The sequence below is a fragment of the Nothoprocta perdicaria genome, unplaced genomic scaffold (genome assembly GCF_003342845.1).
Source record: "Nothoprocta perdicaria isolate Ctin4 unplaced genomic scaffold, notPer1 scaffold_289, whole genome shotgun sequence".
NCBI classification, from domain to species: domain Eukaryota; kingdom Metazoa; phylum Chordata; class Aves; order Tinamiformes; family Tinamidae; genus Nothoprocta; species Nothoprocta perdicaria.
Genome location: NW_020455520.1, coordinates 280,636 through 308,011, shown reverse-complemented (window position 1 = coordinate 308,011; position 27,376 = coordinate 280,636). Strand labels below are relative to the sequence as shown.

The 27,376-nt window shown below is 52.3% G+C and overlaps 2 protein-coding genes across 5 annotated transcripts in view; both read right to left on the bottom strand.

The window, feature by feature from the left end:
* Positions 1 to 706: 706 nt before the first annotated feature.
* PROC (protein C, inactivator of coagulation factors Va and VIIIa) lies at positions 707 to 20,740 on the bottom strand. The gene is made up of 17 exons (XM_026041598.1): positions 20,675 to 20,740; positions 20,261 to 20,344; positions 19,211 to 19,371; positions 18,227 to 18,251; positions 17,574 to 17,684; positions 16,899 to 17,039; positions 16,398 to 16,507; positions 15,453 to 15,570; positions 11,499 to 12,065; positions 9,723 to 9,842; positions 5,845 to 6,005; positions 4,231 to 4,255; positions 3,980 to 4,093; positions 3,644 to 3,784; positions 2,743 to 3,302; positions 2,073 to 2,190; positions 707 to 1,469 (listed from the first exon to the last, which is right to left on the bottom strand). The coding sequence occupies exons 2-17, from the start codon at positions 20,325 to 20,327 to the stop codon at positions 901 to 903; spliced, it is 3,108 nt and encodes a 1,035-aa protein (XP_025897383.1). The 5' UTR covers positions 20,328 to 20,344; positions 20,675 to 20,740; the 3' UTR covers positions 707 to 900.
* Positions 20,741 to 23,511: 2,771 nt separating this feature from the next.
* DGKD (diacylglycerol kinase delta) overlaps positions 23,512 to 27,376 on the bottom strand; it is a 39,274-nt gene continuing 35,409 nt past the window's right edge. For all 4 annotated transcript variants that reach the window (XM_026041585.1, XM_026041582.1, XM_026041583.1 and 1 more), the window contains one exon: positions 23,512 to 26,936. In XM_026041585.1, the coding sequence (XP_025897370.1) occupies positions 26,847 to 26,936 (90 nt within the window). In that variant the 3' untranslated portion in view covers positions 23,512 to 26,846. The remainder of the gene's footprint in view (positions 26,937 to 27,376) is intronic.

The window sequence follows — 27,376 nt, the reverse complement described above, 5'->3', positions numbered from 1 at the left end:
AAAGCGTGACTAGCTGAAATGCTGGAAAAAGTGTGTACTTGGTGTGTGGAAAATCTATGATGTGAACGTTTGCTGTTTTCCATTTCCTCTTTATTTGATGCCTCAACTTTTAATTAGTTGCTCTCCATTAGGAGAGCTGCCGATACAGGATTTGATGTCAGAAATACTGCCCGTCTGCCAYGCTACGGACTCCTTTGCTCAGCCCGTGCTGCGGCGCTCCAGAGATCAGGCAGCCTCCCACTGAAACCGCCAGATGCTTTGAGCTCAAACATTCTCTGTAAGAGAGGCTGCAGTTACTGCAGGTAACTGTTACTGATGCCTCCGATAAAAGGTGGAGGCAAAACCTTCAACGGTGAATGCAGAAACCCTCCTTTTCTCTTTCTTCAGCTGCAGCTGGCTGGTCCCATTCCCTCTCCTAGCCCTTTTATCCAGTGCAGTCTGTAATTCAAGCTGCTGCAGACATTAACTTTTAGTATTGGAAGACATTTCCATTTAGTAAACTGWATTTTGTTTCACAGCTGCAGGAACGACAACACTACCAGCAAAGTGAGTGGTTAATTCACAGCTAGGGCTGCTGGTATATTCTTGTGCTGTGAATATAGGCTTGAGAACAGAGGAAGAAACAAGCCCTGCAAGCACTCTTTGCAGTTGGCTCTGTACATCAAAGAGCAGTTAGAGTTGGTTAGGATAGTTTTTTTATTGTACACAAGGATTTTGCTCAGCAATACTTCAATGGAAATTCAACAGTTACGGGAAGCACAGGCTCGAAAGCTTCTCTTTTTTAAGGTAAGTGTTAAGGTAAGTTATGTTCTCCTGTTTGCAGGAATTGAGTAGCGTCTCAGGCTGCTACCAGTTACAACAGAACTTCCCCTGTTTTTAGAGATGCTCTTAGGAGTAGAGTTAGTGTAAAATCTTTTCCGCATCTTCGACACTTTCAATGACCTCTGTAATCCAGGGGATGTAGTTGGCTACCCGCGTGTACACGCCGTATTTGCCTTTCTCGGCRCAGCCCTCGCCCCAGCTGACGATGCCCAGCAGAAACCAGGTGTTGTGGTAGGGCACRGCGAAGGGGCCCCCGCTGTCCCCCTTGCAGGCGTCCTCGGCCTCGGCCTCGTAGCCGGCGCAGAACATGTTGTCGGTGACCAGCCTGTCCATGGCGCGCTGGCAGCGCTCCATGCTCACCACGGGCACCCTGACGTGCATGAGGAAGCGCAGGGGGGCCCCGCACTCGTGGGTGGCCCCCCAGCCGCTCACGGTGCCCACGCGGCCCTCCTCGGTGAGCAGCGCCGCCAGGCCGGCGCTCGGCAGGCAGATGGGCAGCGCGAAGGCGCCCAGGGCCACGGCGCTGCTCAGCCGCAGCAGCGCGATGTCGCTGTTGTAGTTGTCCGCGTCGTAGTGCGGGTGGCGCCAGCTCCGCTCCACGCCGATCTTCTGCTCCCACACCTCTCTCTGGTACTTGTCGAAGTCTCCTGTGGGCACCGCAGAGTGTTAGAGAACTGTAAATAACTTGCACGGGGTTTTCAGCGGGAAGGGCGAAGTTGACTGAATCGGTGCTTTGATCTTTCACCTCAAGGCACAGATCAGAATAAATCTCAAGCTGTACAAATGCTTTCTCATGCTGCAGATTAATGCTGCCCAGCAGGCCCATCCCTTTTCTGGCTAAGGGACCAATTAAAGTTGCTGACTGGATGAATCCCCATTTGTGGGGATCAGGCATTCCTGTAGGCAGAGCTTTTAACGTGAACCGTCACTGCGTGTTCGGAAGCGCTGCATTTGGAGCAGTTTGACTAGGGTTTGCAGGGGGCTGTTTGTTGGTTTTTCTTTTTTTTTTTCCCCTTTTTCCTCCCTCTCAGGGAATCCTCCATGTTCTATTCAATCCTCTCCTCCATGTTATATTCGATTTCTGAGCCTAGGCTCGGCTGTTGCTCAAGAAATAGAAGAGTTTTTTTTTTATTATTCGAATCCAGGTGGATGTGTCTGCTTCTTTCTCAACCTTGCAGTGTAAATGGACAAGGGAGTGCATTTTAAATAAGAAACTGTTGTTAGAAAAGGAAGTGTAGAAGTTTCCTCACCGACAGTGACRTGGTGCGGCCTGACAAGGTCAAGGCAGTGAGCAGCAGTGACCACCCAGCGGCTGCTGATGAGACTCCCTCCGCAGAACCCCTCATCTCGGCTATTTCGGATCAAAACCTGCGGGAAGGAGCAGGAACGGGCTGTTRGCAGCAGCTCGCGCTGCCCTCACGGTAGCTCTGGTCAGGTGCAGGCATCTTCTAAGCAGCRTGAGATTTGGGCCCAGTCAACCCCTTGCAGCAACCAGCAATGTTGGGGGGTAGAATGTCGTCCTGTGAGGTGAGGAGACAGTGAGAGCAGAGCGGAATCTGTCAAGCAGATCTTTAAAGGGAGGGGGGGGTCCAGTTTGGGGGGGTGGGAGAGGAAAAGCAGCTTGCTCACTAACACAAGAACTCCTTGCCCAAGCAGAGGGGTTAGAGCAGCGGYGCGGTTCTGCCAGGAGTGAGGGTAAAAGGGAAGAAGCAGATAGAAAGGTGCAGACCTACCCCCCCCGAGCCAGCATCTTGCACTGGGCCAGGGACTGGAGAATTTAAGTGTTCTGCACATGGGCCCTCTTGGCTTAATTCTGCAAACACAAAAGCCCTTTTCCCTGGGGCAGTAGCAGCCCTCCTTGTGCACCCCAGTGTTACAATGACCCGCAGAAAAGAGCGAAGCCGCGGCAGGGCTCCGTACCTGCCAGGGGCACTGGCCCCGCTGGCAGAACGTCCCTCCGGCCACGCGGGCGGCCACGCTCGGCCCCACGGCGCTCCCAGTGCTCGGGGGTACGTGGGGCTGTGCGCTGGGCTGGGCTGTCCCATCCAGGCTGGGCTCTGCGCTGGGCTCTGCGCTGGGCAGCCCCGCAGTGCTGGGCTGTGCRCTGGGCTGTGCCATCCCCTCCGCGYCGGCACTGCTCCCCTCCACGCTCCCGTTTTGGCCAGAGCCACCCCCGTCCCGCCTCGCGGCACTGTCCTCCAGCCCGGGCTGTTCAACAGYGTCCGCCCGTGTCCTGTTGCAGCTGGAAGCGGCTGCTCCCGCCGCGCGGTGCTCTGCRTCCCGCTCCGCGCGCGTGCTTTGCTCTGCAGTGCTCTGCAAGGTCCCTGCTGCCCCGCGGGGGCTGTCGGTGCCCTCCGGGCTCTTGTTCCCCCAAGGGACGCTGTTGTGCAGCTCGGGCAGGCTCCTCGGTACCATTTTCTGCCCTGGCGGCGCTTGCTCCAAAGCCCGTCTGACTTTAACGAGGCCGCACGGAAATGGTGCTGGGGAAAGAGGGGATAGAGGAGGCGCTTTGAGCCTTGGACGCATTTTGAGTCTCAAATGAGGTGCTGCAGGTCCYGGCCCAGCCCCTGCCCTTGTGCTGCCCCCACCACCACATCCCGCACAGGAGCGGAGCTGCAGCCCTGAGTGCGGCCCCGGGCTGCGCCAGGACGTGGTAACGCGGAGCTCTGGAGCGAGCGGGCGCGAGGGCAGCGGCGCTGCGCGTACAACTGAGCGGAGACCCAGCTGGGGGTGAGCTCTGTGTGTGTGTGTGTGTGTGTGTGTGAAACATCAGGCTGCTTGCCCGGCGCAGGGCAGCGCCAGGACGCGCGGGGCGCCTCACCTGCCTGCACACACCTCTTCCCATCCTCGTGCAGGGCGTAGTCCCGCGCGCACGAACAGGCCACCTGGAAGGTGCCGGCACCGGCGCTGTCCTGGCAGTAGTGCCAGCAGCCGCCGTTCTTGTACCAGCACTGCTGCTTTTCTGCAGTGGAAACAGAAAACCCGGCACTTGGGGACTGCCAGGAACACCAACAGCAGCCACGGCTGGCGTTAGGAAAGGAATTATGACACAGAGTAGGGAAAAAAAGCCTCCAGTAACGTCACAAGAGAGTGAATCTCATACAAGTCCAGGAAAAAAAAAAAAAAAAACCCACATGATTTGTGTTCCTGCACTCACCTTGTTCACAGTTGTCGCCTCCGAAGTTGGGTGGGCAGATGCAGAAGTAGGTGTAGTGCCTTATTTTGCAGACTCCACCATTCTTGCAGGGATTTGTATTGCAGGGATTTAAACCTAACAGGAGGGATGGGATAAGTCCAGTTGGAAGACTTTGGAGAAGCCTGGCTTAAGGCTTTCATGTAGCTCTTTGCCCCCAGCAAGAACAGAAGAAATAGATAGGAAATTAAAAAAAAGGACATATTCTGACGTACCTTTGTAATTGAACCAGAACTCCATCTGCAAGAAGAAATCACAAATAAAGTAAACAGTAAAAAGTGGTGCACTGATTGATTACTGAACACATGGAAAAAGAAACAGGTTTGCTCTGTTCATCACCATGCAGCGCATTTTGGTGGGATGGTGACTCCACCGCTTCCTTGGGCAGCCTGTTYCAAGGCTTCACCACGCTCTCCGTGTAGAGATTCCTCCTAATGTCTAACCTGAACCTCCCTTGGTGCAACTTGAGGCCATTTCCTCTGCTCCTGCCCRGGGTTATTTTGAAGAAGAGATCAACCTCCACACTCACACACGCCCCCCTACCTCATCACAAGCATGGTAAGGGCTCCCCAGAGCCTCCCCTTCTCCAGACCACACAACCCAGCTCCCTCAGCCACTTCTCGTAACCTCTGGGCTCYGGCCTCTTCACCGGCTGCGTTACCCTCTTTTGGACCCATTCCAGCACCTCCATGTCCTTGCAGTGAGGGGCCCAAAGGTGATCACACTGTTTGAGGGGCGGCCCCACCAGCACCGCGCAGAGCGGGACGATCCCGTCCCTGCTCCTGCTGGCTGCCCTGTTCCTGATACCGGCCAGGAGGCCCTTGGCCCTCTGGGCTCCCTGTGGCTCCTGTCCTGCCGGCTCTGGACCAGCACTCCCTGGTCCTTCTCTGCCGCACGGCTCTCCAGCCACTCTGCCCCAAACCTCTGGTGCTGCRTGGGGTGGTTGTTGCCCAAACGCAGGACCCAGCCCATGGCCTTACTTAATGTCTTACAATTAGTCTCTGCCCGTTGATCGAGCCTGTCCAGCCCCCTCTCTAGATGCATCCTACCCTCAAAGCAGATCAAGTCTTCCTCCCACCTTGGTGTCATCTGCCCACTTGCTGAGGGTGCACCCAATCCCCTTATYGAGATCGTGGATAAAGGTAGTTATTGAAGAGGACTGGCCCCAGCACCAGCCCCTGGAGAACACTGCTCRTGACTGGGCGCCAGCCATAGATTTAACTCCATTCACCACCACGAGCTGCCAGCTTCTCCAGGAGAAGGCAGTGGCAGAYGGTGGCAAGGGCCTCCTGAAGTCTAAGCAGACCACGTCCCACTAGGCAGGTCACCTGCTCACAGAAGAAGAGCAGCTTGGTGAGTCAGGACCTGCCTTTCATGAACCCATGTTGGCTGGGCCTGACCTCCGGTGGTTGCTCAAACGCTCCGTGATCATCCTCAGGACAATCTGCTTCAGCACGAGCCCCAATACCGAGGTCAGGCTGAAGGGCCTGTTGCTGCCCGGATCCTCCATCTGACCCTTCCTGTAGAAGGGCATCACATTGGCCAGCCCTCAGTCATCCTGTTGACSAGGACCTCTGATAGATATTCTATCAAAAACTAACTTACATCCCCACCTCTTCTGCACTGTGTCTTCCTAGCCAATTAGGCAGGTGCAACTTAGAGTAACAACACAACTAAAAAGGGTGGACTATTTTTACTATTGTTAAATCTCTTTCAGGTAGAGCGTATGGCCTATCTGTCTGTGGAACCTCAGGTTGAGAGCAATGCCTTAGATCTCAGAGACTGTTTAAACATTTTTTTTCCCCCCTCCTCAAAATGAAGTTTCTCACCGTTTTCTCCCGCGAGTGGAAAATCTCCTTGGCCTCCTCGAAAGAGCACTTCTCCTCGATGCACTCTCTCTCCAGGTTCCCTGGGCGAATCTCTTCCAGGAAATAGTTGGCGCGTTTCTGGACTTTCAGCACTTCGTGGGCTTTATCTTTCCTCATAAACACTAGATGATAGGCAAAACCGAACAGTTAGTCATACTGGAGGACAAACCATCAGTAACAGTCAGGTATTCTTGCAGTTAGACAAATTAAGATAAAGAAGAGAGGGGAAAAATATATTTAAGTCACCCAAAGGGAAATTAAAAGTCTGTGTTCCAACAAAAGGCACTGCTACTTTAAATAGTTCAGTTGATCAGTAGACTTGATCACTAGACAGTTCAGTTGGAAAAAACCCTCAAACTACATCAGTTTGAACTACAGGGTTTTGTTGTTGTTGCTTTTCTGAATGCCAGTGACCTGCACAGTAAAAATTTACTGTGCGAAAGAATACTGAATAGTCTTAGATTGCTTTCTCCTTTGAAAAGGGCTTAAAACATAAGAAGCTCTGACGATCCACAAAAATATCACTCATTATTAAAGATTTTATTGCTCTTATGAGAAAAATATTGCATTGTACTTAGAAATCATAGAATCACAGAACRGTTGAGGTTGGAAGGGACTTCTAGAGATCATCTAGACCAACCTGCCTCCCTAGAGCACATGGCACAGGGTGGCATCCAGGTGGGTTTGAGAGACCTCCAGAGAAGGAGACTCCMCAGCCTCCCTGGACAGCCTGTTCCAGGGCTCTGGCAYCCTCATAGTGAAGACATTCTTCCTCACATGGAGATGGAGCTGCCTGGGTTTCAACTTATACTCATTGCCCCTTGTCCTRTCACTGGCCACCACTGAGAAGAGCTTGGCCCCTTCCTCCCTACATTCCTGCTTCAGGTACTTATACATGTTGATCAGATCCCCTCTCAGTCTTCTCTTCTCCAAGCTGAACAGGCCCAACTCATTCGGTCTCTCCTCATATGAGAGATGTTCCAGTCCCTTAAACATCTTCATCCCTTCGCTGGACCCTCTCTAGAAGCTCCACGTCCCTCTTGTCCTGGGGAGCCCAGAGCTGCCCCCAATGCTCCAGGTTTGGCCTCCCCAGAGCTGAGCAGAGGGGCAGGATCCCTCCCTGCCCCGCTGGCAACATCCTCCTGATGCAGCCAGGAGCCCATTGACCTCCTTGGCCACGAGGGCCCTGCTGCCTCCTGGTTAACTTGGTGTCCACCAGGACTCCCAGGTCCCTCTCTGTGAGCTGCTCTCCAGCAGGTCGAGCCCTAATCTGTGCTGGTGCCTGGGGTTATTCCTGCCCAGGTGCAGGACCCTGCCCTTGTCCTTGTGGAACCTCATGAGGTTCCTCWGTGCCCAACTCTGCAGCCTGTCCAGGTCCCTCTGGATGTCAGCRCAGCCCTCCGCAGTGTCGGCCACTCCACCCAGCTTGGGATCRTCCGCAGACTTGCYCAGGGTGCCCTGTGTGCCCTCGTCCAGGTCATTGATGAACAGGTTGACCAGCACTGGGCCCAGGCCTGACCCCTGGGGACGCCACAGGCCTCCAACTGGACTCAACCCCAATTGGACTCRACCCYGTTGATCAGCACCCTCTGGGCTCTGCCATCCAGCCASTTCTCAATGCACCTCACTGTGCACTCGTCCAGTCCACGCTTCCTGAGCTTCCCCATGAGTATGTTATGGGAGACGGTGTCGAAAGCCTTGCTGAAGTCAAGGTAGACAACATCCTTGGCTCTGCCCTCGTCCAACCGGCCAGTCATCCCATCATAGAAGGCTATTAGGTTCGCCAGACATGACTTCCCCTTGGTGAATCCATGCTGACCACTCCTGATCACCTCCTTTTCCTTCACATTCCTAGAGATTCTCTCTAGGATGAGTTGCCCATCACCTTTCCAGGGACGGAAGTGACGCTGACCGGCCTGTAGTTGCCTGGCTCCTCCCTCTTGCCCTTTCTGAGGGCTGCAGTGATGTTGGTTTCTCCCAGTCCTCTGGCACCTCCCCTGCTCTCCAGGACCTCTCCAAGATGATGGGGAACGAATGAGCAATAACCCCCGCCAGCTCCCTCAGCACTCTTGGGTGTCTCCCATCGGGGCCCATAGATTTATGGGGGGCTAGTTTGCTTAAATAATCCCTAGTCCAAACCTTGATCAGTGGAGAGTCTTCCTCTCGCCTGTTTCCTCCCTCTTTTAGCTGCGCTCTGCAGTTCATGGGGACCAGCCTCAGCAGTAACAACAGAGGCAAAGGCAGCATTTAGTACCTCTACCAGCATTTAGTACCTCTATCTTCTGAGCATCTTCCGTCACCAGGGCACCTCCCCATGCAGCAGAGCACTGACATTTTCCCTTGTCTTCCTCTTGCCGTTGCTGTATTTACAGAAGCCCTTCCTGCTGTCCCTGGCACCCCTCACTAACTCTAATTCCAGACGGGCCCTGGCCTTCCTCGTTGCATCCCTGCACTCTCTGACAATGTGCCTATATTCTTCCCATGTGGCCTGGCCCCTCTTCCACATTACATAGGTGCTCGTTTTCTCACTGAGTTTACCCAGCAGCTCCCTGCCCACCCCTGCACTGCAAGTTCAGGAGGAAGGGCCAGAAGAGGGACCACGACACCAGCGTGCAGACTGGTGCTGCTGCTGTTTCCAGCGAGGCCTCGGCACATCTCTGGCTGCAAGCCCAGCCCAGGGGCCGGGCGGCCAGGAGGGGCTGCAGGAGCAGCCCGTTTCTGCAGCGATGCRGAAGGTCTTGGCCATTCAGTTGTCTCCCAAGTTTCTAATGACACCTGAGATGCCACCACGCCCTGGGCTGCTCCAGACAGGCCTGGGAGCGCTGTAGCTCCCGTCCCACTCACGGACATACGGACACAACGTGGCCCYACCAACACCCCTCGATACTAATGCACAGAAGCTGCACGGAGCCCTAAGACCTGGTTCAGAGATTCTTACCTTTGTATTGGATGTCCAGCAGAGCAGCCCTACATCCTGAGCCCTTCGACTCAAAACAGACTGCTCGGAAGTGTTGAGAGACAAAGCTCCTTTGTGAATGTGACCCAGCTTCCCAAARCCACACCAAGCCTCTTACCAGTGCTCCACTTTCCTCCTCAGTTCAGTGTCCTAGACACAAGTCAAACCCTTGTGCAAAGACCCCAGTTTGGCACATGGGCCATAAAGCAGCACTTCTCTGCAGTTGCAGGACAAGTATCCTTATCAATTACTGAGCTCTACAGAAATATTAAATTGCTTCACCTCTAGGCAAAGAGAAACAGCTCACAGTAAGAGCAGCTTTGGGCAGATTCGGCTGCCTAGTAAGGGGCAAACACCTTTCACTCCCATCAGTGAATTGCCCATTGTCAGTTCTTGATTTCTGAGGTCCTCTTTAAAGGCAATAGCTCCTCCAGGTACCACCAGACAGAGGTGCTGCCTATTGAGAGGTGTTTTGTCTTGTGATGTCTCTCTGCTGTTCTCTATTCCTCCTTCCTCTGCAAGGCCACCACACCAGCCCTCAGGTTCCTGCACTCTGCTGTAAAGCTCTTTTGTTTCCAAAACTTGCAYAGTAGCAGGAAAATCAACATAAAACCAAATATATGCTTCAAGTGCCTAAATTTAGTTTCCCAAGTTTGAAAACACGGCCYGGCTTTGCAAAAGTAACTTGAATTTTGGTTCCACTGTTGAAAAGAGAAGAACTGTCAACAGGACGGTGGCCTAAGAAGGAAGTAACGACTGGTTATTCCTCCCCTAATAATAAGCGAATGTTCATTTCTTCCTTGTGTTCAGAACAAGGTGGTTGCAGTTTGGCTGCCAGGCTGCCCACTGCAAGACAACGAAGTTCAAGTTGAGAAGCACCCACCTGAGAAGGCGAAGGGCGAGGCGCCGTGGACGGAGCTCATGAGCAGCAGAAGCGCCACGAGGGAGGGACCTCTCTCCATYGCAGGGAGCTGAGGCCCCTGCGGCCGCTGGCTGCTCCGCTCTGCGGGAAGAGGAGAGGGAATCACTGCACTGGGACCAGGGCACAGGGCGAAAGGCAGCGGGAGGAGCAGCGCCCGGCTGCACTGCGGTCCCATCTCCCTCCGTCCCGCAGCCCCGGGGAGGGCGCGGGGCAGTTCGGGGCGCCGCGCGGGGCGCCGGGGCCGCTCAGCGACGGGCGAGCGGCGCGGGGGCCGCGGGCCGGACCCGCTCCCCGCGGCGGCCGCAGCCCTCAGGCCGCCTTCCCACCACGGTGGCTGCTCTGCGGCTCCCACCGGCCCATTTCAAAGGACCTTGTGCCAGAACTTTCATTAGGAAACGATCACCACCTACCTGGCAGTAAAGGTTAACAGAGAGAAGTTTCTACTTCTTCGTATTATTTTCACAGGTTAAATAATTTTGCCAGCGGTTGACAGTCACTCTCTTTCTGCTATTTGTGTCATCTTCCAAAAACACAGGACTCAGAAGGCATTCACTTTTATAGAAATCCATGCAATTATACTCACTTTTTTCTTTTCCTTTCTTTTCTGTTTTTTTTTTAAGGGAAGACAGAAGAGAGAATTGGATGTACACCAGGAARAGCCATGAGGTCAAGAGATTGATCATTAACCACTCACAAATATTGACAGAAGAGAAACAACCTTCTGGATTCCGTGAAACACACCTGGAATCCAAAATCAAAATAAAATGCGTGTTTCTATACTCATGCACASGCAGGGCTTTAAAAAGCTGCCTTTAAAAACAGCCTCCAACACCAGGTCGCTCCCTGGCAGCAGCTTCTGTCAGGAAAAGCTGCTCCTGTTGCGAGAGGCTCCATCTCCTCCCCGGGGCCGGCTGCTGCTTTTAGGCAAGAACCAGCCCCAGCACCTGCCCAGCGGGCAGCTTGGCCATCAGCAAGGCCAGGCCCACAGATTTAACTGATACGACGCCCCTGTGCCTGGGAGCACATTGCATTTCTTGCAATTTCTGATGTGTTTTTGCAGCCCTGATTTTTTTTTCCTCTTTTTTTAATCTCACACCACAACTGCTGATGTTCATTACTCATCCAAAATGGGTCCAAGTCCTCGCTAAGATGTTAGCGACGGGTGTCACTGCACCACAGCTGGGTCACCTTTCTCTACAGGATTAATTAATTTTAGCAGGTTAAGTGCTAAGCTTAAAAACAAGCAAGAACTGTGACTGCAGTAAACTTAATTTTGACTGTCGCTCCTTCCTGTAGCCTTATTGGTGCTACGTGTCTTTATTTGCTGATGCACTCAAATATATACAAATATAGATGTAAACACACACAAAACCCAAGTTTATCAGTAAATACTAGATATGCTGATACTGCCTACAAAAGACTGCATTCACTAGCGCAAATAGTCTCATCTAGCCTCAATTTCCCTATCTTACTAATTAGAAGAAATTCACAGCCGTTAAGATGAAAAGAACACGCAAAAGCTTGGAATTATTATTATTTTGCATAACTGCAGACCTCTAGTGGCTTTTGCGGCGGGGCTAAGCAGGCCCCTGCCACAAGTACACCGGAGCACGCAGCAAGGAGAAGAGCACAGCAGGTTCACGGGGATGCAATATTTAATACTGCAGCGCTGGCAGTGGCGTGCGGCGCGCGCTGCCCCGGGGCACGCGGCAGCCGCCCTCGCCTCGCGGGCTCAGCCGCTGGCCAGGGCGGACGTCTGGTCTATGTGGTGCTGGATCCACTCCAGGTACTGGCTGACTTTGGTGTAGACGCCAAATTTCTCCAGGCTCCCACAGCCTTCACCCCAGCTCACCAGTCCCACCAGAAACCAAGTGTCCTTAAACTTGGTGATCATGGGGCCTCCGCTGTCCCCGCGGCAGGAATCTTTCCTGTCCCCTAAGCTCCCAGCACACAGCATGTTGTCGGAGATGGCAAACCTCATCGCTTGGGCACACTCGTCCCGCGGAACCATGGGGATTTCAATGTAGTTGAGGACAGTGGAGTAATTCCTCTTGGCGCCGTCGCTCGTGCTGCCCCAGCCAGTTATCACCATTTGCGTCCCTTTCTTGGTCAGCTCCTGCTCGGCCAGGTCCCTGCTGGGCAGACAGATGGGGAGCACGTACTTGCTATAGACCACGGGCTCAGCCAGGTGCAGCATGGCTATGTCGTTATCAGAGGTCTCCTTGTTGTAATTTTCATGGCTCACGTATTTGTCAACCCAAATGATCTGCTCCTCTGCCTCAGTTCGGAACCGGTGATATTTACCTGCAAAAGCAAACAAGATGAGAGACATTCCTGGGCTTTCTGAGCTCTCTTGACAGGGAGCCTTCCCACACCTTCAACACCAAAGTCGCTGGATTTAGAAGTCTACATTGGGCTTTTAATACCCTTGCACCATAGACTTTAATCCACTTGGGCTGTAGGGTGAAAGCATTCACTTTATTTGCAGTCTTTGCATTTTCCTCTTTATTTGTAGCATGAAAGAATATTACTAAATGAATTAGTACTCTAGAAGTAGGGCCATCAGTTGAGAAACTGAAATATTCCTGCCTTGTCATGTTATGTCTGTATCACAGTATCCTGCAGGCAACTGGAGAGATCTTCTTGAGCCAGAAAATAAACTTCTTGAAGTCACCATTAGAAGTTGGGAGATCAAGCAACAGATAATACATGAGCTTTCTGCTGTATATCCAGTGCAAGAATGACTAAATTTCAGAATCTGAAAGATAAAGGTTCCTTTTAAAACCTTAGATCTRTATTTTAAAGAGATTTTGACCACTTAAGACTTCTCCATCATTATTTGTGCTACACAATCAGGGCCACTTCACGGGCCAAGCAGTTATGCAGAAGTTAATAGGAAGCGAAGCTGAAAAGGGCCTTCCAGGGAAACGAGTCGTTTGGATGTGATTCAGTGGGAAAGACAGACACGGATCTGTCCAACGGGACCRTGACAGCCACAAGAAACGACGTGTTGTGCTTGCTGGGCTGGCGGTTTCTGAGCTGTGCTGGCAGCCGGTGCCAGATGCTGTCACTGCCTTCGTCAGCATGTGCTTGACAGAAGCACTTCTCCTTCTTGAGGTCTCTCCACTGAGCACACTCAGGCATCCATGCACGCTCATTTCTGTCCGGAGTCCTTTCAGGTGCCGACTCCAAGACGCAGGAGCAGCTGCTCTGAGCGAGTGACCATTCCTGGGCCTCTGAAGTGCGTCACTTCAGTGTGAATTCCACTTGCTGGAACCTCTAAGGGGCTATTCCAGCTCCTTGGTGCCTGTAAAGGAGTGGGTGTCTGCAGCTTTAGCAGTAGCCGTGTGACCAGCAGTCCCGAGGTGCACCGGGACTAACTCCAGAAATGGATTCTCCTCTCTGTCTCAAGTGCAGCTTGGATCTTCCATTTGCAGCTCACCGYGTCTCTGCGGCAGCCGACACGATCACACAGGGCCATGGGGAGAGGCCAGTCCCACGGCTGAAAGGCCCCCGGCAGCCCCGGAGCTGCACGGCCCCAGAGCGGCGCATACACGGTACCAGCTCAATTCTGCAGCTTCTCTGCTGGTGCTGCTGCACGGCAGCAGAGCTCCGGGAGCCTGCCTCTTGTCCAGCCACGGCACAGAGATCAGCTTGTTTCCCTGCCCGGAGCCCTCTTCTCCGTGGCGCAGGGTCTCTGGAGCGGCTCCCTCGCCGCGCTCATCCCCAGGGTGTGCTGGGTTCCCGGGGCCGCGGTCCCCTCCGTCGTGCCGCGCTGGGAGCTCTGCTGCAGCTGCAGATGCGCCGTGGCGAGGCCGCCTCCGAGAGGCTGCAGAGGCCAGTGGGGCCTCGTCTCCTGGGGCCTCCACGTGCTCCRTGCGAGGCCCTGCACCCTCCAGGCCGGTGACAAGGTCGGGACGGCAGCTCTTGCTGCTCAAGTTCCTCCCTCCAAACAGCTCCAYGAGAGGACACGTGTGTGACCCCTGGCCAAGAGCACTTCCTTTCTCAGTCATTTCAGAGTTCTGGTCACCTCCTTCTCAATCATCATCCCTACACTACAATTTTTTTCTGTATATTCAATATAATTATGTGTATTTTCCACATTTGTGTGTTTCTCCTGAGTTTCAATTGAGCCCCAAAAAATAACCTTCTCAAACCAAGGTTCTCAGTGCCGCCCCCTTTTTCAGCCTTTGAAATTTTTCATCTTTTATTTTATTTTATTCTATTTACATATTTTTCATTTGGGGTGTTGAAGACTCTCTCAACAGATGCCAGCCCTCGTTTCCTTCTTGCAGATCTTTAGGTCTGGCTATGCCAGGTGAAAGTTTGTCACACGGGACACATCTCCAGCAACATCTGCAGTACGCGAGCCAGCTGGAGGGATCTGAGGCCATTGTCAGTATGAGGCCATCCTCATCCCYGAGGCAGCATTTTCATCCTTGTGACCTGCAGGCCTGTCCCTTTGCAGCTCCATTCAGAGTTACGTCAAGCACCATGGAGGAGGTCAACGCAGCCTTCTGCAGCTGCTTTAGCCCCCTCAAGCCACTCCAAGACCCTTTATCAAGTAACCTGCACCTGCTTCTTAGGGCTCAACAGAATCTGAAAAGGGAATATGAGCAAACTCTCCGAAGGAAAGAAAGTTACTCGTAACCTGAAGGGCTCCAAGGTGTGTTGTGGGTATGTAGTCCCTGTGTATATTTCCAAACCACCACCTTTACTTCTACTGTGAAATCCCTCTACAGAAAAACTAGCTGATCTGGCCCTAAGAGAACACAAGGGAACAGTGCAGCTGCTCTGCTGATGCTCTGTGTCGAGCAGTGAAGATGGGCATAAACACATCCATCCGTATGTCCCTTCAACGTCCGTGGCATCGACAAGTGTGTATGGACAAGTGAAATAACCCTGCGACCTGAGAGCTACTGAGACCACCTTTCCACTGCAGCAGAGAGAGAGCAGGTCAGCTAATACCCTGCTAATGTCCCCCACGGTAGGTCACAAAATCTAAACCAACAGAAGCTGTATTTGAGCGCAGCACTGATTATTTCTGTCTGTTGACCAGGAGTCGTGCTGCACTCCATGCATGTTTTGTCACGCTCAAGAGCAGCAGTGCTGGTGATGACTGGCTGCATTACAGATCACGTCAGGGTTGCTGTTCTGTGGCATCTCTCCTCCTCTCTACCAACTCTCTTAAGGAAAGGTGTTCAAATATATCAAAGGTAGGAAGAGGCCTGTCGTGCTGATGCACATTCAGCTTCTTCTTTGGGGCTCAAGATTTGAACACACCCTTTGGCAGGAGGAGTTTCTTTAGCATTGGGGTGACCTTAGGTATTTTTGCTAGCAGAAAGACAAATGCATAAGAGCTTTCCTAGATGAGAATCCAAAATTGAGAGCACAGATAATCTTAACTTTCCCATCTTCAAGATAGACAGTAATGCTCAGAAGACACTGGCACACTCTCATATGAATTAGAAAGCTGCTCGAGTGCAATCACATGGTTTTACTACTACTTTTTCATTTGGGCTAAAGCGTATGTTAAAACGCTACCTAGACGACCCCTCCTGCATCCTAAAGGATTAAACTTTTATAACCTAGTGATCTTTCTCCTGAGATGACAAACCTTAGGAATGGAAGAGTTGAGTTAAAAAAAAAAAAAAAAAAAAAAAAAAAAGGAATAGATTTTTTTTTCCATACCAAGTCTTACTTTGAGCTCCTCTCCTGCTTCGGTGCAGTGTGCTGCTGTTAGCACCCAGGACGGATGGATGAGAACGCCCCCACACAGAAACTTCCCTTTGTTGTTCTGCAGCATAATCTGAAATAAGCAAAGAGAAGTCTCACCTCACAGGAAGGCTGTGATGCTCACAAAGGTGCATGCTCTTCTTCCTGCTTGCAAAGGACACTAAATGCATCAGGCACTAAAACACGTGACGTTTGCTGAGGTTAAAGCTCTTCAGCGGGACAAAAGCACTACGAAGTCAGAAAATCTCTATGGAAAACAAGGTTATGAGTATTCCTCGCAAGGGAGGGCTGGCTTCCTCCAAATCAGCATGGAACAATGTTGGCGACTACAAGGAAGCTCTCTGATACTTCAAGAACTTTGAAACTCGGCTCAAAGGAGGGGATCACTCTTCTGACCACCACATGCCACAAAACACAATGAACAGAAGGCTGTCTCAGGCTGCAAACCCCACGTGATGGTGTCAAAGGGCTCTCAGGGGTGCCAGGTTCTGAGTACAGGCACTCACAAGTTCCATGTCACGCTCTGTAAGGTCTCAGACTCTTTCTCCCTGACATCCCAACTTGCTCTGTGAAATTATGACATATTCTGCTGACTTAACCTGCGAGCTTGAACACAGGACAGATAAAGCTGGTAAGGACACAAAGAAATGACAGGAAGATTATCTTCAGCTCCTACCTTACTGCTCTACGGCAGCTGCAGCACGCAGCAGGCTGCGTGAGCTGCAGGGATGAAGCCCTTATCTGGCACTTCAACTTCCAAGTTACTCTTGAAAAATCTAAGCAAGGGAACCTTAGCTTTGTGTGATGCCACTATTGGTAATTTAGGAGCCTCCCTGGAGCAGCTGAGCAGGGAGAGTGGTCCTGGAAATACCTCGTTATGAAAGCTCTTTCTCTCCTCACCTGCCAAGGGCTCTCTCCTTTTCTTCCTTGTTTCCCCCCAATGAGCCGAATTTTGAATCCGGCCTCGGCTTCAACRTACTCCGTTTTCATTCTTCCACAGGGGAACTCCACTAGGAAAGATGCAAAGCAGTTAACTAGCAAAGGCCGGGTCGCCTAACAACAACTGCAACAACAAAATGCTTCCGAAAGCTTTTCTCCCATCCCTCTGAACTAAGCTGTGTTGCTAGTGGCTTTGTGGAAGCCCCTCGCTGCTCTGTGGAGGAGGCACTTTCTGATCCCCCTACATGACTCCAGGAGGTAAACAGAGGTGCAGGTTGGGTTCTTAATGGCCATAAACTGGATGTGGAGCTGGGAAACACAGAATGCTCCCTGTGCAGTTACTCCCCATTCAGCGCTTTGGAAATTATCAGGAGGTGCCATGTAAATAACGGTGCAAAAGGCCCTGATTTCACCCTGACTAACGCTCTGTCACACCTGGAGCACGGACCACCCTCTCCTTACCCACGGGCTCGCACATGGCGTGGTCGCTGGCCAGGTGGTAGCCCGAGGCGCAGCTGCAGCGGCGGCGCTGGCTCGCGGGCTCCTCCCRGCAGAAGTGCTCACAGCCCCCGTTGTCCACGGAGCAGTTGGTGTATTTGACCACTGCGGAAAAGCAGGGAAGAGCGAGAGAGAGAAGACAAGTTGGAAAGACGAAAAGTCACAGGAAAAAACAGGGRTTCCTGCCAGGCTGGTAGGGACTGAAGGGTGAAAACGCTCCTTGCCATGAGAGCGAGTGAGCCAGSAGCTGGTGTCACCCATGCCCGTCACTGAGCCAGTGTCTCCTCGAGGAAGAAACAGTCACAGTGCAACTATGTTTCCCTGAGGTTAAAAGGCCCCTTATTGTCACGCATTGTACTGAGAGGTCTAAAACTACTGAAGTTTCTGTTTTTCAGTATTATTTCTGGTATATGTAAACAGCTGAGATGTTTCAAATCTCCACACTTAGCCCACGACAACACAACATTCATTTTGCTTTAGGTAAACACCATTAACCCTTCTACCACCTCATGAGGAAGCAGAGAAAACCCATCAGAAATGAGAGCAAGTATCCTGGCAAGTGCCCAAATGTTTTTCTCTATACCCCGAGATCCCTACCACTAATAATGTTATTTTATAGTAGATTAAAGACAGCATTACCATAATTGCACAAATCTCCTTCCCAGCCTTTGTTACAGATGCAGGAAAACTTCCCAATATTGTCCTTGCAGGTGCCATTGGAACACGGCTGTGTTTCACACTGATCTCCATCTGGAAGAGATGCAGGAAAACCCAGAGCCTGGCGCCTGCAGCAGCCCCAAAGCACCAGGAGGAGATTGGGAATCCAGCAGCAGGAGCACCAACACCTGATCSTCCCCAGGCTGTGCCCTAGGCAGACCTTCTGCCACCAAATGGAGATAAGTGAGGCGCTGGCCCAGGGACCTAGCGCTTTCTTTGGGCCCCGAGTGAGTGGAACAGAARGGAAAGAAAGAGCAGATGAGGCAGACGAGACAAAGACAAGTTATGGGGGGCTATGGGTCAAAGTGGGGCCTTTGCTCTGGACCCTGCCAGGCACGGCCGGCACATCAGCCATCGCCTCTGAGCAGAGGTCTAACTGCAGAGAGATGAGCGATGAGAGGCACAGAGGCAGCTGAAGATTTGGGGGCGCTGTGGATGGGATGGGACCGAAAGACGTGCTTCGCAAACCCCACTAAAGAAAGGAGGATTTGAATCAGTGTGCAGTACATCACAGCAGAACACGAGTTACCCACGAGGAAACACAGAGAGACCGTCAGGAAAGTCTTTTTACTTACCTATATATTTGCTCCAAAACTCCAGCTGTGGGGAAACAAAACCGACATTAGGCTAAAAGCGCTTTTCACGAGAAGTGATCTGCAGCGTTCCGTGGCCTTGGCCAACACCGCCCAGCCAGTCACCAGSATGGGACTCCTCTTCGTGCCGGTGTCGTGAGGGGCGCTGCAAAGCAGCAGGCCTGGCCAGGGCCCAGGCTCACGTGTTCCCAGCACCGCCTGCCCCACATGGACCCCGCGGCGCTGCCCAGGCTCGGCAGCACCGCCGCTCACCGAGGCCTCTCGCTGCCTCCCTGGCACTTCCCCAGGGGCAACACCTCTCTTGAGGGGCACCAAGCTACATTGGCAGTCAGGCAACACACAGGCACTGCTGTGAAGGCGGTGACGGAGGTCTGTGCTCTGAGGGACAGCACGGTGGGCCTGATGCAGCGTTTACTGCACTTAATGCAACTTAAGAGCAAGCCCAAGCTAACACGTCAAGTGGGGGTGAAAWGGTGCAGGAACCAGCGATGCTGAAGATAAATTTAGTGTCCGGTTGAGAAGGTGAGGTTTGGAGGAGGGAAGAAGAGCTAGTGATGAGCAGAAACACTTGTCAGGCATTGCTGTGAGATTGTGGAGATGCACTGAAAGGCGGCCAGAGCAGGGGAGCGGGCAAGYGTGGACAAGAGTGGCAAAAGACTGTAAAAAAATCAGCTGTGGCAAGAAAAATCAAGCAGGGATTGAGATCACCTGGCTGGGACCTAAATCTCATGACTGGGTCTGGCAGGGTGTATGTGAGCAACCAAGCACTGTGGCTCAAGAACAGGCGGCAACTTGACAACTGTTGTAACACAGTGACTTCCAAAAACACGCCTATRCCTTAAGGGCCAGGGGTGATGTGTGTTCAGCACTGACAGTGAGCTCTCCTACGCCCTGCAGGGCAATACTTGAAGAAAACAAACAAGTGACCGGTTAAATGTCAGATTAAGCCCTTCAGAAACAACTTACTGTTGCTTCTCTGGTTTCATATATCTCACTGGCTTCCTCGAAGTCACACTGTTCCTCTTTGCACTCACGTTCCAGAGAGCCTGGCTTGAGCTCTTCCAAAAACGAATTTGCCCGCTTCTGGATTTTCAGGACTCTGTTTGCATCTTTGTCGCTGTAAAATACTAGAGGCAAAAGCATGAGAGCACAAGCAGGGAACCCTTGGAGGTGCAGGGCTCGGGCTGATGCTCAGGCACTTTGGACCTTTGCTGTGAGCGAGTGCAGCACTGCTGGGGTAACCTGCTGCCTGTTTGCCAGCGCCGCCACGGCCTGAGGGGAGCACTGCTAAAACGAGGTGAGAGATGCTCCAGAGCCACCTCAGTGCCAGGAGAAGTCGCCGTGGACACAGCTGGAACAGACAAACTTGGCAAGTAGGCAGTGACTTGTTTTCCAAAGGCATTTTAAATTGGTGCTAGCAGAATTCCTCGGGCTCTACACAGTGACTAACAGCAGCACTGTACCTCTGCCAAAGGCCTGGGCTCTGCCTTGTGTCCACGTGCATTTCTCCCTAAGCTGGTACTACAGAACTTGGAATTTATGCTCCTGTCCCGTGCCGGGCATGCCAGCCTGGCACCAGCATATGGTGTTAAGGGTACTGCTGGATCTTGGCACCGCCTGTGCGGCGGGTCTGCTCCAGGGGTGGCTGTGAGGTGCCCTCCTGCCCAAGGCTGTCCGGGCAGCGCGCAGAGCCCGCTGTCCCCCCGGCCTGCTGGTTGCCCTCTGCAAAGAGCCAAAAAGCCGCGTGCACCGCGGGCTCCGGCCTCGAGAGCAGGGCTTCTGCCTGGAGGGAGGCCCCCAGCCCCAGCTCTGCCGTGCTCCTGCTTGGACAGCTCATGGTGCTCACCACGGCAAGGTCCAGCAGCCACGGCGCTCAGCACCCYGCATAAAACGCTGCCAGGGAGGAATCCAACCTCGACGAGGAGTGATCAACCCGCTCCCTGCCGCTGACAGCAAACCCARCGCCCTGGCAGCAACTGAAGAGGGTGAAGGCTGCCTCCCAAACCAGCAACTTACTTGAGCCACCATTTGCTGGTGAAGAGCAGGCTGCCAGCAGCACTCCCATGGTGATGAGCTTCCACATTCTGCAGCAGGAACCACCTAAGGAAGAAAAGACAGCCATGAAGGTGGGCACCTTGCTGGAAATAGCTTCTGCTAACCCAGGCCAGCTTGGGCCTGAGCACAGCCCCCTCGATGAGTGCTCGTGTGCCTTGACTTCCTCCTTGATTTCAGCTCCAAAGCAGCTGCTCATTAGAGGCCCTCCAGCCTGCTCRGCCAACCCCTTCATCCCTTCAGCAGCCCTGCCAGAACATTGCTGGTCTGCCCCAACATCCTCCCCTGCTCCCCAGACGCCTTTGACAAGCTTTAGGCTTCATTAGATAAATTTGGGCTTTGAAATTCTGAAGGATATGATTCTTTTGAAGCACTTACTGCTTTATTCAGTGCGAGTCAGGTTGATCTATTCTTCCGCCATTAGCTGTGCTGGAAGTTAGTTAATCCATAACTTCAGATATTTACTCTCTGGTGTGACATGAAATGCTTTCCTTTTAAGCAAACAGTGCGCAGGGGAGCCTGACAACTGCCTGCAGGAGCAGCAACACAGCGGGGGCATCTGCTCCGGCTTTTGCAAATCTGTATTTTTGGCTTTTGATTTCCTGACAAACAGCAATGGAAACACTCAGTTTGTAAGTGTAACCACATCAGTGCTGAGGTCTCTGAGATCCCCCTGTCTTCTCATAGCACTCAGACAGCCCAGAGGGACTCAGATTGTTATTTTTTAAAGTCCTTCCACTTTATTTTCTCCTTAAAGTTTGCACCACAAAACAAGCAAGGCAACTAAGCCTCCTCCATCCACACAAGCAGATTTCCTCCATGAACACCTGCAGGGAGGAGGCAGGGCAAGGAGCCTGCACTAGTGGCAACAGCTTTTGGTGTTCTGGATCCTCTCACATTAACATGAAATCCTCTACTCACATTTGCAATAGTAACATTTTTTACGGGAAATACACAATGATTCTGAGATCTTCACATCTCAGGAACGGTACAAACCCGTGTGTTCCCTTTTTGAACGCAGCCCTCCCAGGGGCACGTGTGTAGCTCGTACAGTGCCTGACTCTGTGCACGTAACCTGTGCAACAGCGTGTCCACTGCGGTCCCTCGTGGGAATGGATGGTACCTGGGACCGCAGCTCCATCCGCTGGCACCTCCCGAGGAGAGCTCTGGTTGTGCAAAGCTCCCTCGGGCTCTCCCCAAAGCCTGGCTGGGGGTCTAGCAGGAGTGCTGTGCTGCCCGTCGCCTCCGAATACACGTTTGTTTCCAAGACTTGGTGCGGGTTGGAAATTCAGAACAGGCAYGTCAATGGCCAACTGAAATGTTTAGAAAATGATGGCACCCTGTGCGTTCTTCTGAAAAGCTATACTGATATTCAGGGAGAATGAATCGAGTTCTTCACCATCCCTTGCATTTTGGGGGTCTTTGAAGTCCTGCTTTCTCCTGCTACCAGTGTGGAAATAGGCATTTAAAAGGAAACACCTGAGTTCCCACAGAAACCTATGACTCCAGAWGTGAGGGATTCAAGAAAAGATATTCCAGGATACTTAAAGATCTGTACCAAGCCTTGCTTGCCAGGGAACAGTGTGAATCTGAATCATTATGTGAGCAGGCTCACTGCTTTCCAGGTTCACTTTCATTAGAAGAACACCTTTTTCTCTCAGAAAAATCATCAAAGAGGAACAAACTGAGCAAGTTCCTAAGCTTGGCAGGAGAGGAAGCTCCAAATCCTTTTAATTAGCTCTGTGCAGAGCTGTGATTCACAGCATTACAAACAGGCACTGGCAATCAAAGCAGAACATCTCCATAAAGCAAAAAAARGATCAAGGAACTTTCAAATCTCGTAGCTTAAAGATATCCCTCCTTACAACCTGGCCTGCAAAGAGCATAGTAGACTCTAGTTTATTTTTCTCACTTTGACTACCTATAAAAAAGCTAAAAGTTTTGTCTTTTTCCTGTGCCCAAGGGAAGCCTTCTAGAAACATCTCTCAGAGCTTCTCGGCCAGTAGTGCTCAGTTGTTCCCCTTTTCCACACTTAAACTGCAACTTAAAATGTAACTTTTCAGAAATCAAATTTAAAACTTCAACTCCTTCCATCAGGCAGCAGAGGCCTCCTCTTTATAACGGAGCTTCCAGGCCAGGTGAGAATTCCCCAATTTCTTTTCTTCTGAAGCCAGTTAAGATGTACAACATAACAGAGCACTCAGGGAGTCAGCCCAATGCTTCAACTCTTCAGACAGACGTTTCTAGAGATCTGCAACGTGTTTTTGAGCCCTTTTTCCGGCCTCAGAAGCTCCTCGTTCCGTCCTCRAGCATCCCCGACAGGCACACAGCACCAGCAGACAGGAACTGACCTCCTCGGTGTGATGCTGCTTTCCTAGCAGGGATGACAGGGCTCCTCCTTGCTCACCTCCATCCCTCGCAGCGGCTCTCCTCGACTGCTTCACTCTCCTGAGGTTTCACGTTAAAAACAAACCGACCAAGAGACGCTAAAAAGCAAGACAAAAGAGTGCGTTCCAAGTCCCCTGGAAGACCCTGGCAGCAAACCTCCCTTCCCAGTCCTCTGCAAGACCCGCTGTATCAGTCAGAGCAAGAGGATGGAGCCTGAGCAGCAGCTCTTGCCCCCGCAGCAATGAGAYGCCAAGTGGCACAGAGGGCTGCTTCTTTGTGGCTTCTGCCACCTAAACGAATAAAGAGCAAAATTAAGATAGTTACCTGCCTCAGAGGAAGAACAAGATCTTCTCTTTGGCGTTTCGTTCTTTGCTCTACRTTTAAAAGCAGTTGTCTGAATGTTTGTTGTTCCCCSCTTAGGAGAGCACTGATCCCATGTGCAGGTCCCCAGCCTGCACAGCCCAGCATGTCCAACCCTCCACACATTTCAAGGGTGCAGGCGTCATTTTGCAGCAGTCTTTTCCTATCTCGTGGGAAAAATCATTTCTCCCATGGTTCGGGAAACACCCTTGCTCCCTGCARAGACACAGCTATAAAAAGTGAACCATGCCGCGTACCCCACGCCAACTACCCCGATGGGAAGCCACACAGACTCGGTCCACCGTCACCTTTATCGTTCCACCACCTCCGCAAGGGCTCCGGCAAGCTCCCGAGCCGYGAAGCAAGCGAGACGGAGGCGCTGGTCACAGCACTGGCTTTATTATGGGCTGGCTCCCAGCACGGCCGCCCGCCACGCAGGCGCATCCCAACACGGAGGCCTGACTGGAAGCTCAGAAACACGGGCCACTTTATATACAAGAAAACGGTATTTACAACAACCGATGTGAAGAGTATGTACAAAAAAATACAAGAGACGTTTCCATGGTAATCACGGTATAAATTAACACAATAAATAGGAGGGAAGCAGGTCCCATTTTTAAGGCACAAAACCTTCTTCCCAAGACTGTACAGGGATTCGGATACTTCCCTATGCTTTTGGCGGATCACAGGAATGGCGGGGACACCCCTGAGGAACAACTGTTGGTGGACGATGAAACAAACATGCAGTCACTGCCGACACCTGTACAAAAACATCATTTTTCATCCTGTCCTTTTTTTCTTAGTTTTTACAGTACGCACATCTTTAGATACAAAATATTAAGTGTAAACAGTCCTTTTCTCAATCTCATAGCTAGTATGCACATGTGTAAATAACAGTAAGACATGGCTGGGCCGGGTCATTGAGGCCGATCCCAGGGCCGTGGTGGGGAMCACCACCCTGGACCCCAGTGCTGTGCGGGGGCGCTGCCAGGGCCGAGGGGGCAGCAGGAGGCCGAGGCTTCCCCGGGAGAGCGGCCAGGGCCGCACGCGCGGGCAGCTCCAGCTCCTCTCCAGCCAGGTCTTTACCTGAGGCTGCGGGAGAGCCTCCGACTTTCAGCAAAGCAGCAGCAGGTATTTTCCTCTCCCGCTGTTTATCTCAAGTTTCTCTCCCACCAAGAGCTCCCAGGTGCCAGATGAGCAACTCGGAACAGGGCCAGGAGTCGAATCTGGCTGCTCACTGACGCTGGCCAGAAATGAGATCTGTGCAGCAGACACCTGCATTCCTCCCGGGAAGACACAGGGAGCTATGACCCTTTTGTTGGATAGAAACCTTAACACAGATTCAAAGGCACTCAGGTTAAATGTAGATTCCACTTTCTAGCTCTTAAGAGAAGGTAGAACTTCCCTCCTGCCTTTAGGAGGTGACAGATGGAAATGTACTGGCTGCAAATGTTTTGATAAAACGTGCACGCACACAAAGAAGGATGCGAACACACCACCAAGGCAGGCTGTAAGAGAAATGAAGATCGGTCTGTGCAGAAATCATCCCCTCTGGCAGATGGCTAACGGCCCGCAGGCCTCCTCGGATATGGCTTGGATTAAGGAACGCGTGGGATCTTTGGATCCCTGGCCCCAGCAGGGGCCGAGGCCGGCAGCTCTCGGCGCGCAGGCCTCTCCTCACCCGCGTGCACACGCTGCCTCCACAAACGCATGCAGAAATGCATCTACGAGGCTTACCTGCTTAACACGCCAGGAATTCAGCACAGAAAGGGGGGGCTGCGCTTAAAACAAATACGGAATACGGCCACGGAAGCAACTGCTAAGGGACAGGTAAGAAGGAGCAATCTCACTGCAAAGCTGAACGTTTTTCTTGCTCACTCCCCACAGTATTTCTGCCTGAATATTTGCTAGACAAATCAAACACGTGGGGCTTCTGTTCGCTCCTCACGAGCGAACCCTGGGAGCTGCCTGGCTAAGAGACACACGGCCGAACGGCAACGGAGAGGGAGAATCGGAACAATCCTCGGGAAAATCTTCAGGAGGGCAATGGGGTCCTGGATTTGCTGAGGATGAAACCCCAGAATCTTGAGGGATGAGTCTTTATGCGAAATACCTTGACTGTTGTCAGACTACAGAGTTGCTGTCAACCTGGCAAATCCTTACAATAAGGGATAAAAGGATGTCCTCAAGAACCTAATTTTTCTGTCACTGCGTACACGGCCACGCACAGCATGCGCAGCCAGACAAGTGCCACTGTATAATAACTACTAGAAAAATAAAAACATATAAACCCACAAAGTAACGAGACACTTCTGCTGTCTCTCCAAGCGTTACAGCACTGAAGGCCCCTGAATCCCCTCTGTGCTGAATGCTAGAGGCCAATGGAGCGGCGCACGCTCGTCCCCGGGCTCTAGAGCCGCGCAGCGCGTGCAGGCAACGCGGTGCGAGGCCGAAGGCCGCCAGGAACTCTGGTGCAGAGGCACTGATTTCCCACACTCCGCCGCTGGGGGCAAAGGCCACGAACCACCACACCCCCCTTTTCCTGAGGATGCTCATCTGCTCCTTCCCTTCTACAATCCTCCCTGCAGGAACCCTGACCTTCTACAGGGCTCGATGCTTCTCCTGGGGGGAGGACGGAGCCACCCAGATTTGCTGGTCTCTGCCTTGGAGTGAAGGAGCAAGGCAGCAGCAGAGAGAGAAGCAAGAGGGAAACGCAGCGAGAATCCAGGCAGGGGAAAGATGCCACAACACAGTCAGACTGTATCACTTGAGGCCAAAGCAATTCTCTGCACTAGGAGCTGAGGCACAGAAACAGTTCAGTTGTCTGTGGCCACAACGCGGGCACAGAATGGACAGCAAGGCACTCCTGCCACGGCCAGTGATGCTGCTTCCCTCCCCGCCGGCAGAGAGGTGCCCCATCGCTCACTTTGTAACTCTGCACTTCTTGTAAGGCCCAAAGAGCTAGTTAAGTGTTCCTCTCCCTGTCCTGTGGTTTCCTGAAGATGAATCCAGAAGGGGGAAAGTCAGGCCATATTTTCTGTAATCTTCTGGCTTTCCAGAATTTTGACTTTTCTTACCATTTCTCAACAGTTGTTTGTAATGCCTGAAAATTGAGACTGTACCATTGCCACTGGCTGAAAGAGGAGAGCCGGGCCCAGCAGAAGGTGGCAAGGCTGGGCCAAAAGGCTGTTTTAACCATGTGCATTGTTTGTTGCAAGGCAAAAGTGAGGGAGAACCGCGGGTACTCACTGGCAAGAGGAGGTCTGCACGGGCTTTGAATTTCTGATGCAAACCCTGCACAACCCCAGGTGTGTGAAGGAGGGGCTTGCGGTAGGACACAAGGACAAGCTCTGTCCCCCTTCACTGCTCAAGAYACAGGTGTGACATACAGATGAGTGAGAAAGTTTGGGGTCTGAAAAGACTGCCAGATGCTCCTGAACTAAGACTGGCCCATGTATCTTTTGCACTGAATAATTCTACTGCGACGCAATTATCCAGCAAAGGTAGCTGTGTTGCAATTCTCAGGAGTCCAACAGTGTTGGCAGAAGCAGCCCTTCCCACGCACACGCGCCGGGCTCTTCAGAGCGAGGTCTCCTCCGGGAGGCTCCGGGGACRCGGACGAGGCTCCTCTCCCCTGGATGCAGCTGTACCCCACAGGTAAAGGTAGCACCACRCTTGGTTGATATGAGCTCCGAGCAGCCGCTCACGCTGCTCGGTAGACACAGTTGTGAGCACATCTGCTCCGTGAGGTGACTGCTGTGCAGTTAGGGGGAATGGTAGACACAGGCTGTGAAAACRGAGGCTAAACCTCGCTGGCAGGAGTATTCCGGCTCAGCTCCTTGATCCCGTGCAGTATCCTCTTCATGTGACCCACTTTGGTCACACCCAGGTCCTGCAAGAGAAGAGAAAATCCCACCTTAGAAGGAAGGGGGAAAAGAAATTTCCAGGTCACCCAGCAGTAGTTTCACACTATGCAGCTAGTTACGAGAGGAGGAACCACGYAGAAAGATAACAGATCTGGTGGCTATATATGCAACCTCAAACCACGTGTCAAAAATCTACCAGAGCACGACAGCGTAATGAACAGGCACATGAGGAGCAGGTACAAAGCAATGGCAAGAAGCAACTGCAGACCAGCAGCCAGAAATGCAAACTGTCTTGACTGTTAAAGGCCAAAGGAGAAGAAGAGAAGGAACAAAGATCACAAGGACCAAAGCTGGTAGCCAAACACATGCAGACCAGCCTGTCACTGGTCACATCACTGCACGTGGGAACACTCGGGCACCATGCAACACATCACACGCGGTGGCTGGACGACATGCAGAGGAATCY